This window comes from Culex quinquefasciatus, chromosome 1 (assembly GCF_015732765.1).
Source record: "Culex quinquefasciatus strain JHB chromosome 1, VPISU_Cqui_1.0_pri_paternal, whole genome shotgun sequence".
Classification (NCBI taxonomy): domain Eukaryota; kingdom Metazoa; phylum Arthropoda; class Insecta; order Diptera; family Culicidae; genus Culex; species Culex quinquefasciatus.
Window position 1 is genome coordinate 85,074,392 of NC_051861.1, and position 14,816 is coordinate 85,089,207.

Genomic DNA, 14,816 nt, shown 5'->3' on the forward strand with positions numbered 1-14,816 from the left:
TGTTTTTACTAAATCTGTGATAACTTGAAAAACAAAAAAATACGGGTCTAATTATGTGGGTCAAAGAACCCCCACTCCAAATTTGAGCCAAACCGAAGCACTTTTGATTTGGAGACTTCCTGTTTGACGTGGAATGGCAGTAAGACCTGTAAGTCTACCACTTGCTTGTTACAGCGACAGACCCATCCACAGGTCTTGATTGCAGGGAGTTTATGTTGAGTTGGAGTTGTCAACCCGCGCGCAAAATATGTTAAAAAATTTATGCAGAAATTAGGTTTTGCAAGTGCGTTCAAATTGTCAATTTAATAATTTAACATAGTACATATTCCCGTTCCTTGATCCCAGTTTGTGCCCTTCAAGAGACCTCCACACTTTGCCTTATTTTTCCCATGGGTTGACACGATTCCACAAAGTAGTGCCACCTTACACTCGCCACTAAGTTCTGGTACCGAACGTGGACCCTTTTTAACGGCGTAACGCCAATATTGCTGCACCAGAGCCTTACTTTTGGTCATCCGCTGGACGAGTTCATCCAAACTTTTGAGTGAAAGATCCTTTAGGTTGAATTCTTCAGTAATGTTTGATGACAGCTCCCAGGTCGGGACTTTCGAAGAGTCCTTGTTGGCTTTGCCCAGATCGATCGTGTACGTCTCCAGGGTAGATACTGACTGCGGAAAAGAATGGGTAAATTTAGATCTTAGCTAGTCATAAAAGACTTACAAACTTCCCGGACTCAAGCATCACCACGTGGTAGTTTGGATTGTGAAAACTGTGCGGAGTCAGCGATCCTCCGTTCCAGGCCACCCCAATAGGTTCGGTTGGCTTTTGTGAGTCGTAGAACATCGCAAACTCCGTGAGATGCGAGTGGCCGTTAAACTGGGCCGTGATCGTGTTTCGGTAGCGTTCAACGATGCGTTGAAACTGCTGGGACCACATTGGGAGTAGCGAGTAGTGATTTGGCGCGATGTGTGACAGGATGTGAACTTTCTGGTGTTCCTGCTCGGCGCGAGCAAGGGTATCCTGGAGCCACTGGAGTTGGGCATTGTACAGGTTAGGATCCGCTAGGAGCCACCAGTTGTACATGTACGCAACGTTGCTGTTCAGGACAATCAGTCGGAGGCGTTCCTTCGTTGGAATCGAGTAGTAACCTTCACCGCTCTGAGGCCATTCGATTTCACGAAGTTTACGAGTTATTTTACCATTGTTCCACAATTTCTCAGTCCAACCTTGATAGTATTTGTAAATCTTTGACTGCCCAGCGTTACTAGATATATTACCAGAAGAAAACATTCCAAAGACATCCGTGTCATGATTCCCAATCGCAAACACAATAGGAATGTCCTTGAATATCTCAATAAACAGTCCCAGCACATAGTCCGTGTCCGCTTTCAACGTTTCAAAATCAAGTTCCGTTATGTGATGTCTCACCAGATCTCCGGTCAGGTACACCATTTTGGCATCCGGGTGCTGCTCCGCAATCTTCTTCAAGCTTGCTTCCAGCAAAGTCTTAGGAGTGTCGCAATGGTTATAGTTTCCCCAGTAGGTCTCGTCCGGCTTGGCGGTGTTACCAACCCGGCAGCACCCAAACATTTTCTTGCACTGCTTCACAACCTCTTCGGACTCAACCCCCCCGACGTACTTTGGGTCGTAGTGAATGTCGGTGATGTGGAGTATCTTCGTTGGCCAGGTTTTGTTGTACGCTACCGAAACGGTTGATTTGAAGTTGAATTCGTCGAGTTTTACCGGGTCCACGGAAGCACCGGTAGGTTCCCGAACACAACCAATTGGACCTAAGGGCAGTGCGCAAACATCGTGCGACGTGATGTGATCGTTGGTTTTCAAAATTTCGAGTATGGAATCCTGCAGATAAATGGTTTAAGCTAAAACTAGTGAACTCTGCTGAAAATTACTCACAATAAAAATGTTGATCAGGTCTGCACAATACTCCTTTGGGTATTCAGCAAGTTGACAAATACCTTGAGTTACTTGTACCATTCCAGGTTTTAATTGTTGGGGCACATGTTTCAGCTGTTGAAACGTGCTGATCAGGGTGTGCATCGCCACTCGACAGAGAAGACAGTAGCGAGGCTTGAAAAAGAAATTTATCTGAACAACACACGATTTTCATTCACTTCAAAGCATACCTTCACACATTTCGGAATTTCTGCCAACGTTAGAGCTTCATCTTTATTTTTGAGGCAGTACATGAGTTGCTTCGAATCAGAAGACATTTTTTTCTCATCGAAACTTGCAGCAAAGGCATCGTGGAAATAAGTTTCAGCCTTAGCTGAAAGAAAGAAAAACGGTTAGGTTTTTAAATTGGAATGATTGTACAGATTACCTATGTCTGATATTTCACACGGAGCGGAACCCTTCGTGAACATTATCAGGTTTGTAATGCTCCACCATATAACGAACACTGCACAGCGACAATTGATTTTCATGTTGCTAAGAAATCACTTAGAAAGCTTGCTTGCAGAGAATTTATATAAAAAAATCTCTTCTATTTGTGCACTTGGACAAATATTTAAGTGTACTACCTAGATTTATCATTGATCATTTATTGAAAGCTATGCAACAAAATATGGTTAGGTCTGTGAAGTCAGCTCATATTTCAAAAACGACTCCGACTCCTGCTTTATGTACGACTACAGTCCAATATTGTTTATTATTTCATGAGTTTACAGATCGGCGAATGTTCAAAAAAACATATAAATTCGATAGTTGAACATAATGATTTGCTTTTACCTTCATGTGAAAGCTTTTCTTGCGATCGTTTCGTTTGATGTATCGACCGACTGTAATTTTTACGTTTTATATCAAGTTTTGAAAGAAAAACATTGACCCTTGAATCCACAAATTTGGAACACTTTTTTCTTACGATGTAAACACAGTTTTTTTCTCTCCAGGAATACATATTTTTTACGAAAAAAAAAATGACTTCACTCTCTGAAACCAACAAAACTCAAGCTTAGTGATGTTTCAAACATGGTCTGATAACTTTTTTGTGAAAATATCAGTTAAATTTAGGTTTTCTTCAATTGTGGGAGGCACAATAACATCCCACAATTATGGAACAGGCAGTCTTGAAATAAAGTTTTTTGTTAAAAAAAATACTACTTTACTGGTGAAATAGCAAGAAAATGTCCAAATAAAGGTCTTAAAAATAGTAGGGTCGCCAGCAACCATGCATTTGGCATGCTATTGACAAATTATCACAAAAGTGTTCCGAATTTGTGGGTGTTCCGAATATGTGGGAACACTGTACTACAAACGTGTGTAAGACTAGATTAACAGGTCATAATTAAGTGTTCATAACGCAATAAGAGCTATTAATGTGACAATATTTTTTTTATCTAGACGTACACAACCATACAAAAGTCCGATCTCATAAAAATGCTAAAAATAAATGATATCTGACATAAATACAAAAAATAGATTGAAATATCATACTACATAATTTAAGTATTGTGAATTGTGTTAAATTTCAGTTGATTCCAACTTCGAATAATCAGAAATTTGCCATTCCGACTCCAGCTTTTAAAATTTAGCCGACTCCGACTCCAGGTCCCAAAAAACCAACTCCACCGACTCCGGCTCTGACTCCGACTCCGATTCCACAGACCTGCTTTAAAAATTCTTTCAAAATATATTGAATGGTGACTTTCAGTACTGATTTACGAAATCTAACCTTTTTATTTTTTTTTTATTTTTTACTCAAACTTTGTGGAGGCATTCTCTATGACCAAAAAAGCCATTTGTGTCATAGGTTCATCAAGTCTCCATACGATTTTGGCAGTTGTGCATACATAAATGGTACGTAGATATTCGAAAATTCATAACTTTTGAAAGAATTTTCTGATCAATTTCGGAACAATCTTCAACTATGAGGACTTCAGAAGAAATAATTATAGAGGAAAAAAATCTTGCTGATTTTGAAAAAAAAAAAAAAAAAAAATAGTGGCCATGAGTGACCATTTGTGACACTACGTTTTAATTTAAGTTCAAAAAATTGGCTAAGAGTATCTCAGAGACATTGAAGATTGGACATTTGATTGCTGAGAGACAGCGGCTTAAAGGAAAAGAAATAAGAAAATTGAAGTTTTTTAAGTCTACACTCAAATAAAAAAAAAAAAAATAACGAATTCCTAAATTCTTGGTATTTTGCCACCTATTCTTATTGAGTAATTGTTTTTTTAGATTACTTAATAAGGAAAGGAGGAAAAATTTCTAGAATTTAGTTATGCAGATGTCTCAGCAACTAATAATCCGATTTTTAATGTAAAAAAATAAAATTTAAATTTTTTTGAATCAACACTAACATTTTAAAAGGGCATAATATTGAAATGTTAGTCTTGCCTTGAAAACTAGGCATTTTAACAAAAAATGTGTAAAGTACTATTCGATTCAATCAAGGCTGGTACAAATATTTTTAAAAGTTTTTGTCACCCCCCCCCCCCTTCAAAATTGGCCCGAAAAATCAGGGGGCAAAAAAAATATTTTTACAATAAACTTAAAAATTTCAATGAAAATTCAAGTGCAACCAACTGAAATCAAATTAAAATACATTCTCCTGCGTTTAAAATCATTTTTAGCATGTTTGGGTTTATTAAAAAATCTTAAGATTTTTTGAAAATTTTCGATGCAAAATCTTTTTTTTCGATATAATTTTTGTTTTTGTCAGATCTTAGATTTTTTGAAAACTAATGATTGCAAAACAACTGAACTAGTGTAAAATGCATTTTAAAACACTTTTGTCATTTAAATGTGAAGACTATGGCTTGTTATTTAAATTTTTATATATTTTTTATTTTTTTGCCCCCCCCCTTGACCGCGGCCAGGGCCGAGGGACAAAAACTTTTTTAAATATTTGCATCGGCCTAAAAAGAAAAAAAGAAAAGCCAAAGAAATTTCAAGCGTGAAATTTCGTTTTTTTCCAAAAAATTACTGTTTTTTTCAAATAATCATAACTCGGCGGCAAAATATTTTACCATACTTCTCATGGCTCAAATGTTGCGGGTTTTGGTTTAAGGGGTTACATACATGTAGAAAATCGCAAAATTTCATATTACAGAAAATTTATTGAATCCACTAAAAAGATGATTTTCAATCTCTTCTGAAAATTTCATGAAGATATTACATGATTAAACTGAGTTAGAGACAATTTTAAACTCAACATTTTGCCGTTCGCAAAGCGGACTGTCAAACTTTCTGAGCGTTTTTCTCGAAACACAGAGTTAATTTACGGGTGCCATGATATCTCGAGATGGGATGAACCAAATTGGATAAAATTTGGGGTGAAGACTCTCAAAATATATCCCGTGTGCATGACGAAGCCCGATGTTAAAATTATGCTTTTTTAAAAAATATAAAAATCAAAAACTGACGATTTTTTATATGAAAAACACAGAAATATTTTTGTCTTTTTTTAAATAAGTTTTTTGAAAATCAGCCTTCGTCATGCACATAGGACCGGTTTAACGAGTCTTCACCAAAATTTTGAGCCGATTTGGTCAAGGCAGTGTGGAGATATCGTGGCACCCGTTTTTGGAAACTGATAATTTAAAATAGATATATGTTGGCAATGATACAACCAAATGTCTTCAAATTTGTTTTAATAATAGATGAAAATGTATATTTTAATGCCCTGATAACAGATTTAAAATAAAATTAAGTGTGTGCCACACCAACCTCTGACTTTTTTGTCGATTTACATGTATGTAACCCCTTAATAAAACATATAAATAAAATCCTAAAATCAAAAAAAATATTTTTTTTTTGGGAAATTGAGGTTTTGTAAAAAAAGTTAATAAAAAATTGGCAAGATTTTTTCCGGGTACACATTTTTTTCTTTTTTGAATAGAACTCATCAATACCTCAACTTTGCATAAGAAACCAAGTTAATCGGAAACTTGCTTCAAAAGTTACAGATTTTCGAATTTTTACCATTTTTGTTTGGACCATCCATAAACCACGTGGACACTTTTTTTTAAATCTCAGACCCCCCACCCCCTCTTACAATTTCCATACAAAACAAATCTTTTTTGTATGGAGCTTGGACCCCCCCCCCCTCATCATCACGAGTGAGGGACACCGATGTTGGCAGTTTTTGACACTGTTTACGTTCTAGTGTCAACAGCATTCATTTTGCAACAAAACAATGTTCTACAAAATTGTTCGTTTGTACAAAATCTACAATTGCTGCATACATCTTTATAGTGGATTCTGTAACTAGAAGGTAAAAAATAAAAGGAGGACTTCGCGATGGTTTTTTTTGCCATTTGTCATGGTTTCTTAATTTGCTTGCTTTTATGTTTAGGACTGGATAATGCCACGGGTATAAATCCTCAAACAATTTCAATCGTCCACACACATACTAACACAAAGCGCCACCAAAAGGCTAAAGGTAGTTACGAATATTTTTGGCATTTTCTTCAAAAAATTGGCAGTTTTGCAAAAACAAATAACAACACCGACTTTTAAGTGTAGTTCGACTATAAAACTTGTAATTCGTTGCGGATTTGTTCGAATTTTTTTTAAATGATATGTTTTTTTGGAAGGACATTTTTGCTGTCACCTTTTGGTTCCTTGGATTAGCCATGGGTAATTTCACAGTGTAATAAACAGGACAGCTATCACCATGCGGCGCCATCGCTTCGAAGGAGAAAATGATACAGGTTTTTCAGACGAGTTTAAATCCCGTGATAATGCCGAACTCAGGCAAAATTGGGCCCAGATGCTAGTTATATAATATGTCCAAACAACCTTCACAGATCCCCAAATATCGATTTCAATTCTGAGATATTCTATAAAACCTAAAAAACTCCGTGCATTTTTGTCACTTTTCTTGACAGAGCCCGAAAATCAATGTAAGTGCGACAATTGGCCAAAGGGATTTCAGGTCAGAACGCGTTTGACACAGAAACGAGCTCGACTATCGTAAACATTTTCAATTACAACTCTGAACTCCAGTAACCAAATTCAATCAAACTTTGGACGATGCACAGAATGATGAACCACACAAAACGTGATTGTTATTATTTACATTACGTGCTCTCGTTTTTGTTTATTCAATGGCAAACACAAAAATGTGTTTTTCTTAGAACGTCAAAAAACGACGTACGGCAAGTTAGCACGACGTCGTCGATATGTTATTTCGTCAATTTAGAGTTAACGATGCAGTTTGTTTCAAAATCATGTGAACTATTAGACACCCCAATAAAATTTAGTACTTTATTCCAGAAAATCGTAGCAAATCCCACTTTTCCATGAAATCCGAACACGTAGCCTCATGGGCGGGACAAACTTGCCTTGCGATTGTCTCGGCTTGCTCTTTTGACATATGGGACGGAGTAGATTAGAGCGTAAGTTCATCTCAAATTCATTTTTTTTTTTCACGCGTTCCTCACGCACCAGACCAGTTAGTTTATCAATCGAAATCAAGCAACATGCCATGTGCGCGCCACCGTTCACCATGAGACCATATCGTCTGGCAGGCTCAAAACGTGTTAGTCAATCAAAAACCGTCCGTTATCACTTCACACGAGAAAGTTTGACAGTGAACACAACAACTTATTAGCGCAGACCCCTGCGACGGTGGTCAATGTCTAGGTCGAACAGACATGGGCCTCAAAATTTGCCAAATTTAGCCGACAAGAGTTTGTGGCGCGAGTTCAATGACTAAACAAAAACAAAAAGTGATAAATTATTATCGAAAACGATGTTAGCACCTTTGCCTTAGCCCGCGCGTTCACGCGTCGGCGTCTTCCGATACCCATTTGATAAAGCTGAAAGTGAGACGGAGAGAGTTCCCCAAAAAAAAAAAAACTGGTTCAGAATGGCCTATATAAGCGCGGGGGTTTACAGCGTTCACTCGAAACTGGACACGGCATTTGTACCTAGTGTTACAAAAATGATAAATCATATACTTTTAAAGTTATGAAAATAAACAGTGTTCAAATCACGAAAAGCAAACTAAAGCTGAAGAGCCACAGCTGACCACTTATTATGTAAACCAAATGTAATTATTATAAGAAAGATTCAATAAAGTATATTTAATTCAAAAAAAAAAAAAAAATGGACACGGCATTTCTCCGAATGCCAACAGGCCAGGCAGCTGCTGCGTGAATTATTGGATTTAGTCTGTTGACAACTGCGTGCCGAGATGGTCGCGATCGGGAAGATACTCTTTCTGGGAGTGGTGCTGCTGATTGGGGTGACCCATGGGTACCAGGTTAAGCCGAGGAACTACGACAAGATCGTACAGCAACAGATGAAGTTCAACGGTAAGTTAGGCGGAGTTACGTTGGAGTTGTGGTATTGATCACTTGATTTTGCAGAGGAGTTCGAGAAGGAGTTCCTTGTGGAGCATCTGCTGTACACCGAGACGGGCAACATGTCTGTGCGACTTCAGGAGATGTTCGAGTACTTGAAGCACAAGCCGGATATGTTCCGTCAGGAGCTGGACAACCATCCGTAGGAGTACCAAACGACGGAATGTACCGCGTGTCGATCGCTGGTCACCACATACCTGACCTATCGACGTGTGCTGAACTGGGATCGCGATCGTATTGCTGCCCAGGCTGCATCGACCTGCGACTCGCTGGCAATTCTGCTGCCGGAGAACTGCGTCAAGGTTATCGACAAGAACATCGACATTTTCCTGTACATCATCGACAACAGACCGAGCTTGACTGCGCAAACCATTTGCGGAGTGATCTTCCAGTCGGGTGCTTGCGTACTGCAAGATCCCGAATTCCTGAACTGGTCGATCAACGTTGCACCGGGAGGTACTCCGATCACGTCGTCAAAAACCGGTCCCAACCGAGGTCCTAACGACATCAAGATCATCCACCTGACGGATTTGCACTACGATCCGCACTACCGTACGGGGTACAACGCCGTCTGCGGAGAACCATGCTGCTGCCGTGAAGAGCAGGGCATTCCAGAAAATCCGGCAGAAGGTGCTGGAGAGTGGGGAGACTACCGAGACTGTGACTCACCGTGGAAGGCAGTTGAGGATGCCGTTCAGGAAGCTGGTCGTCGTCATCCAGATGCGGCATATGTTTACCACACTGGAGATATTATTGATCATGGAGTCTGGATGACAACGATCCCTGGAAACGTTCGGTCCATCACAAGAACTATGGAGCTGTTGAAGCAGGTGTTCCCCAACAAGCCGGTATACAACGTGCTGGGTAACCACGAGATCACCCCGACAAACGTGTTCGCTCCAAGTCACATCACTCGACCGGACTTTTCCGCAAGCTGGGTTTACGATCTGGTAGCCGATCAGTGGTCCACGTGGCTACCGGCTGCGACCAGACCAACGATTCAACACGGAGGTTACTACACCGCTCTGGTTCGGCCAGGCTTCCGCGTGATTGGCTTGAATAACAACGATGCGTACACCTTCAACTGGTGGATTCTGTACGATCCTGCTTACCTGCGAAGTCAACTTCAGTGGCTGCACGATACCCTGCTGCAAGCTGAACAAGCCGGCGAAAAGGTCCACATCCTGGCCCATATCCCAATCGGCGCAGGCACCAGTTTCGCTCCCTGGTCTCGCCAGTACCGTCGTATTCTGGACCGCTTCTGGAACACCGTGCAGGCCCACTTCCATGGTCACACCCACGCCGACGAGTTCAACGTGTTCTACTCACAGGCCAACCCGCAGCACGCGATCAACGTAGCGTTCAACGGCGGTGGTACCGTTCCATTCAGCAATTTCAACCCCAACTACATCGTGTACTACGTGAACCCGCAGACATTTGTAAGCCGCGATCGCACTCCAACTCGATCACCCCCATTCAAACCTTCTTTCCCCTTTCCAGGAAGTGACCGACTTTGAGTCCTACTTCTTCAGCCTGTCCGAGGCCAACCGCAACCCGCTCCGGAACCCGCTGTGGCAGCCGCTGTATTCGTTCAACCGTGACTTCAACATCCCCAACAGCTCGCCGGCGTCGCTGGACGCTCTGGCACGCCGCTTCGGATCGAACCCCGCCGAGCTGCACCGCTACTGGCAGCACAAGGTCAAGTTCGGCGATCCCTTCATCGAGGAGGGTTGCGACGGTGCGTGCCTGATGAACCACCTGTGCGAAATCGTGACCAACACCGCCAACGACGACACCAAGTGCAACGAAATTATCGCTCTGTTCCGCGAGATCGACGATGATAAGTGGAATTTCGAGCAATAAAAACGAATGCAGTTTTATTTTTAAATTCTGTTATTAGTTGTTACATTCGCGGGGGGGTACACTTGTGAAGAAGACATCCGAACATGACCCAACCCACCACACAGTTTGTCTCGCGATTTTCGTTGATTTATTTATTTATTTATTTATTTATTTATTCGTCAAACATACGTAGACTACATGATCGTTGCTTAGTTTCTAATTACAAGGGGGGAACATCTATCTTTAATTGTAGAACTGTTTTTTCATGGTGGATTTTGTCATTGTGAAATCGATTATGTTATTATATTTGTTATAAGTTTCCATCATTCTATTCATGGGCCCGTGTTTAGCGTAGTCAGTTCTGTGAAAATGCAATGCGAATGGCTCACGTGCTCTCAATACGCGTGTGGGTTCATAGAAATTTAATGTTTGTAACAACTCTGGAGAATTAATTCGGTTTGCAATTAGATCATTTACGAACGAAAGAGAAGCGAATTCACGACGCTTTACAAGTGTTTCTAAGCTTATTAACATACAGCGTGCAATATACGAAGGAAGGGAAACACTGTCCACCCTAGTTTACGAAGAGCAAATAGTAAAAATTGTTTTTGCACTGATTCAATACGGGTTTCGTGTGTTTTGATGTGTGGACTCCACACGACGCTACAATATTCAAGAATAGAGCGAACATAAGCTATGAACAATGTTTTCAATGTATAGGGTCCTTAAAGTTATAACTGAATCGTTTTATGAAGTTGAGCATATTATTTGCTTTGAATACCATCGTGTTGTAATGTTCGATGAAAGTCATTTTAGAATCAAGTATGACTCCTAAATCTCTAACATTTGAACAGGTTTCAACTATCTGGTTGTCTAGTTTTACGTTTATATTTGGCTTATTTATTTTTCTGCTGAACAAGATCGATGTACACTTTTTAATGTTAAGTTGTAAAAGGCTACGACAGCACCATTCAAAGAATATGTTGATTTCGTTCTGGAATCTTGAAGCGTCAGTTTCGTCTTTAATTTTCATAAACAATTTCATGTCATCTGCGTAAATCGAAACGTTGATATGCTTAAATATAAAGGATACATCATTTACGTAAAGAATAAAAAGTAATGGGCCTAAATGAGAGCCTTGAGGTACCCCGGAAGTAACATTGATGAGCCTAGATATGAGGCCATTAAATTTAACACATTGCGTGCGTTTTGTTAAGTAAGATTTAAGCCATGAAAGTAGATTAGAATCAATTCCGATTTTATCCAATTTGAAAAGAAGCATAGGAATGTCCACTCTGTCGAAGGCTTTGCTAAAGTCAGTATAGAGTGTCTGTACAGAGTTTTTGTTATCCATTTCATTCAATGTGTAGTTTACGAACGAGAGAAGATTAGTTGCGGTTGAGCGCCCTTTGAAAAATCCATGCTGTTTTTGTGTTATGTAGTCTTTTAATTGAGCAAACATTTTGTTGTTAACTATTGCCTCAAAGAGCTTGGGAATACATGAAATAAGAGCAATTCCACGGTAGTTTTTCACGTCAGATTTTTTACCGGATTTGAAAATTGGAACTAAATATGATTTCTTCCAAGCACTTGGGAATATTCCTGATTTTAATGATAGATTAAATAGCCAATAAAGCGGAGAAGCCAGTTCAGAGGCTACATTTTTTTGCAAATTTTGGAGATATTCCATCTGGTCCGGTACTTTTTTGAACTGTCAAGAGCTTTAAGAGCCGCCTGAATTTCATCTAAGGATAAGCTATCGACTGTTATTTCGTTATTCGCTTGGGGAATAAAGGAAAAGTAGCTTCGGTCTCGATCGTTTTCATCAAAAGAGGTGTATACGCTTTCAAAAAAGTTTGCGAATAATTCACAAATTTCTGCACTGTTTTTGCCAATTTTATTGTCGAGAGACATATTTGACGGAAAATTACTACTTTTTAATTTTGATTTGACAAAATTGAAAAACTGCTTGGAATCACTCTTGATTTCCGATTCTACCTTTCTATGATACTTTTCAAATTCAAATTGGATGGTGACTTCTAACTGACTGCATATTTGTAGATACTCATCAAGTTTTTGGCTATTGCTTTTGTAAGCTTTGTGAGCTTTTTGTTTTCTATTTTAAGGTTTTTAACCTCTCTTGTAAACCAAGGCGGGTGTTTGTCAATTGTGCGTCTTTTTCTTCGTATTGGGACGCTTTCATCGAGGATGTCGTATATAATGCTATAGAAAGTGTTAACTGCTAGCTCGATGTTCGCTTCTTTCTCTAGTAATGCTTTCCAATCAACTTCTAATAGTCTACGTTTGATTAAGGGATAATTGGCATTATTGTAATCAGGAATTTCTTCGTAATCTGAACCATCTGGTCTGTTATTAGCCTTATGCACGAAAAGTGAAAATTCAATTGCTGTGTGATGAGCTTCATTTTTCCAAAGTGGATTATTTGCTTCAGTCACACAGAAGTCTTCAGTCATATTAGTAAAAGAAGATCAAGAAAGCGATTATTTTGATTTTTAACATGATTAATTTGATTTAGGCCGAGAGAGTACATTTTGTCAAAAATTACTTGTAATCTATCACTTTCCCTAAGATGGGAATAAGAATAGACTCGTTTTCTGCGTCAACCATGAAGTCGACAGCACCGAGATTGAAATCGCCATACAAATGTATTTTGGATTCGGGATCTAGACTGGAGATAATTTTTCAGCGTTCTTGAAGAAATCTTCATATGAGCTGAGTGGCGATAACGGGGGAAAATACACAGATGCAAAGATGTGAGTCTCTTTTGCAATCTGAGCTTTGACCCATACGTGTTCAAAATGTGCAAAAACGTCAGAATCAAGTTTTTCTGAGTCAAAATTGGTTTTAATGGCGACTAAAACGCCGCCTCCCGACTTTTTCCCGGATGATAACAGATTTCTATCATTCCTGAATACATTAAAGTTGCTAGAGAAAACCTCTTCGCTTAAAATACTAGCGTCCCAACTGGTCTCCGTGCCAAGAATAGCAGTATAAAGGCATCCGCTGATAGCTTGATTAATAGTGTCGATTTTTGCGGCACTTTTCATTCTATTGAAGTTTTGACAGTAAGTCAAAATTTCAATTAAATTATTAGACGCAGTGGTTGGACTTGTCAAAATTAAATTATCGCTAGCTTCACATGAAGGCGTCATTAGTTCATAAAATTTCCTGTTTCCGAAAAAGAGCTACGTTGCGCTGGCCGGAACATCCAGCTAGGTGTTTCACTGTATACCTGTGCGCTTCTATGTATTAGCTGAGCTTGGGTGGGCTGTTGCTGTTGATGAAGTTGTGGTTGCTGTTGTGCCGGTGGGTGTTGCTGGTGAAATTGAGGTTGCTGTTGTTGGTGGGACTGGGCTTGTAGTTGTTGCTGTAGATTTTGATGATGTTGTTGATGGGGTTGTGGTTGTTGTTGTTGATGTTGCTGTTGCTGTTGTTGCTGGAGGGGGTGGGCTTGTTGCGGCTGCTGTAGGTGTTGAAATGTTTGTTGTTGGTGTTGCTGTAGAGATGGTTGCTGAAGTTGTTGATGTTGCTGCTGCTGTTGTTGGTCTTGATAGGGTTGCTGGAGTTGATGAAGTTGTTGCTGTTGTTGGGATTGATGTTGATGCTGCTGGGGTTGGTGTTGACGTTGCTGGGATTGTTGTTGTTGGAGCTGGATATGCTGTTGGTGTTGTTGCTGCTGGGATTGTTGTTGTTGATTATGTTGTTGTTGCTGGGATTGTGAATGTTGTGGATTTTGTAATAAGTTGACTGGTTGTTTTACTAAGTGTTGTGCAAGCTGATTGTGGCACAGGCGGTGAAGCCGGTCGTTACGTTGTTCTAAGTGGAAATTGTTGTCAAAGAAGCTGTAATCGAGCTCGTAATCATCGAGGTCGTCTGTCCCGGTGTAGCTGGAGCGCCTATGTTGCCGACGCCGTTTTCGCTGATTGGCTTTACGTCTCAATTTAGATTGCTCCTTTCGGCGTGCTGTTCGGATATCGTAGTCAGTCCAGTCAGCTTTCCATAGCCGTTTATTGCCGAGTGTGCGCCATCCAGAATTGTCTTTAAGATTGGGAGTACCTGAAGCTGAGCTAGATGCTAACTCATCAGCAAGAGTTTCGTGATGAGCCTCGGTTTGCTCAGTACCAGCCGGGAGATTGGCTGAGATTGCCTTAATCTCCTCGAGGATTTCATTGACAGCAGGACCAGGGTCACGCCCAGACAAAAAAATCAACTCCGTGTTGATATTCTTAAGTCTTTCACCGATAATGCTCTGACTCTCACCAATTTGCTGAGTGACGGAGGTCAGTGCGTCGATTTTGACCAACGTACTGGCGTTGTCCGCTGGTGCTACGTCATCTAAAATTGACGAAACTTTTTGCATACGTTTAATGTAGAGTCATCGATTTTTATCCAGTCTGTTGAGTTGCTGCTGCATTTCGCCAAGGAGGGTGGCAATGCCCTCATATTCATCTTGAACAACTTCGATTTTGTTGTCCATTTGCTTGAAGGCATTGCAAGCCTTAAAGTTAGCATCAATCAGAGCTTTTATATCGCAAGTCAGCTTTTGCTGTTGCAGGAGAACGGCGCGAGTTGTGACTTCAACCGAAATAACTCCCTGACAGTCTCGGCACAGCGGGATCA

The 14,816-nt window shown here is 40.1% G+C and overlaps 3 protein-coding genes across 3 annotated transcripts; 2 read left to right on the forward strand and 1 right to left on the reverse strand.

The window, feature by feature from the left end:
• Positions 1-270: 270 nt before the first annotated feature.
• Positions 271-1,853, reverse strand: LOC6045397 (sphingomyelin phosphodiesterase). Its single transcript, XM_038248906.1, has 2 exons — positions 721-1,853; positions 271-668 (listed from the first exon to the last, which is right to left on the reverse strand). The coding sequence occupies exons 1-2, from the start codon at positions 1,588-1,590 to the stop codon at positions 303-305; spliced, it is 1,236 nt and encodes a 411-aa protein (XP_038104834.1). The 5' UTR covers positions 1,591-1,853; the 3' UTR covers positions 271-302.
• A 6,226-nt stretch (positions 1,854-8,079) lies between these two features.
• Positions 8,080-10,223, forward strand: LOC6045396. The gene is made up of 3 exons (XM_001862739.2): positions 8,080-8,285; positions 8,340-9,772; positions 9,834-10,223. The coding sequence occupies exons 1-2, from the start codon at positions 8,165-8,167 to the stop codon at positions 8,477-8,479; spliced, it is 261 nt and encodes an 86-aa protein (XP_001862774.2). The 5' UTR covers positions 8,080-8,164; the 3' UTR covers positions 8,480-9,772; positions 9,834-10,223.
• Positions 8,497-10,196, forward strand: LOC119770577 (sphingomyelin phosphodiesterase-like). The gene is made up of 3 exons (XM_038265735.1): positions 8,497-8,514; positions 8,582-9,772; positions 9,834-10,196. Exons 1-3 carry the CDS (start codon positions 8,497-8,499, stop codon positions 10,194-10,196), a joined length of 1,572 nt encoding a protein of 523 aa, XP_038121663.1.
• Positions 10,224-14,816: the final 4,593 nt, after the last annotated feature.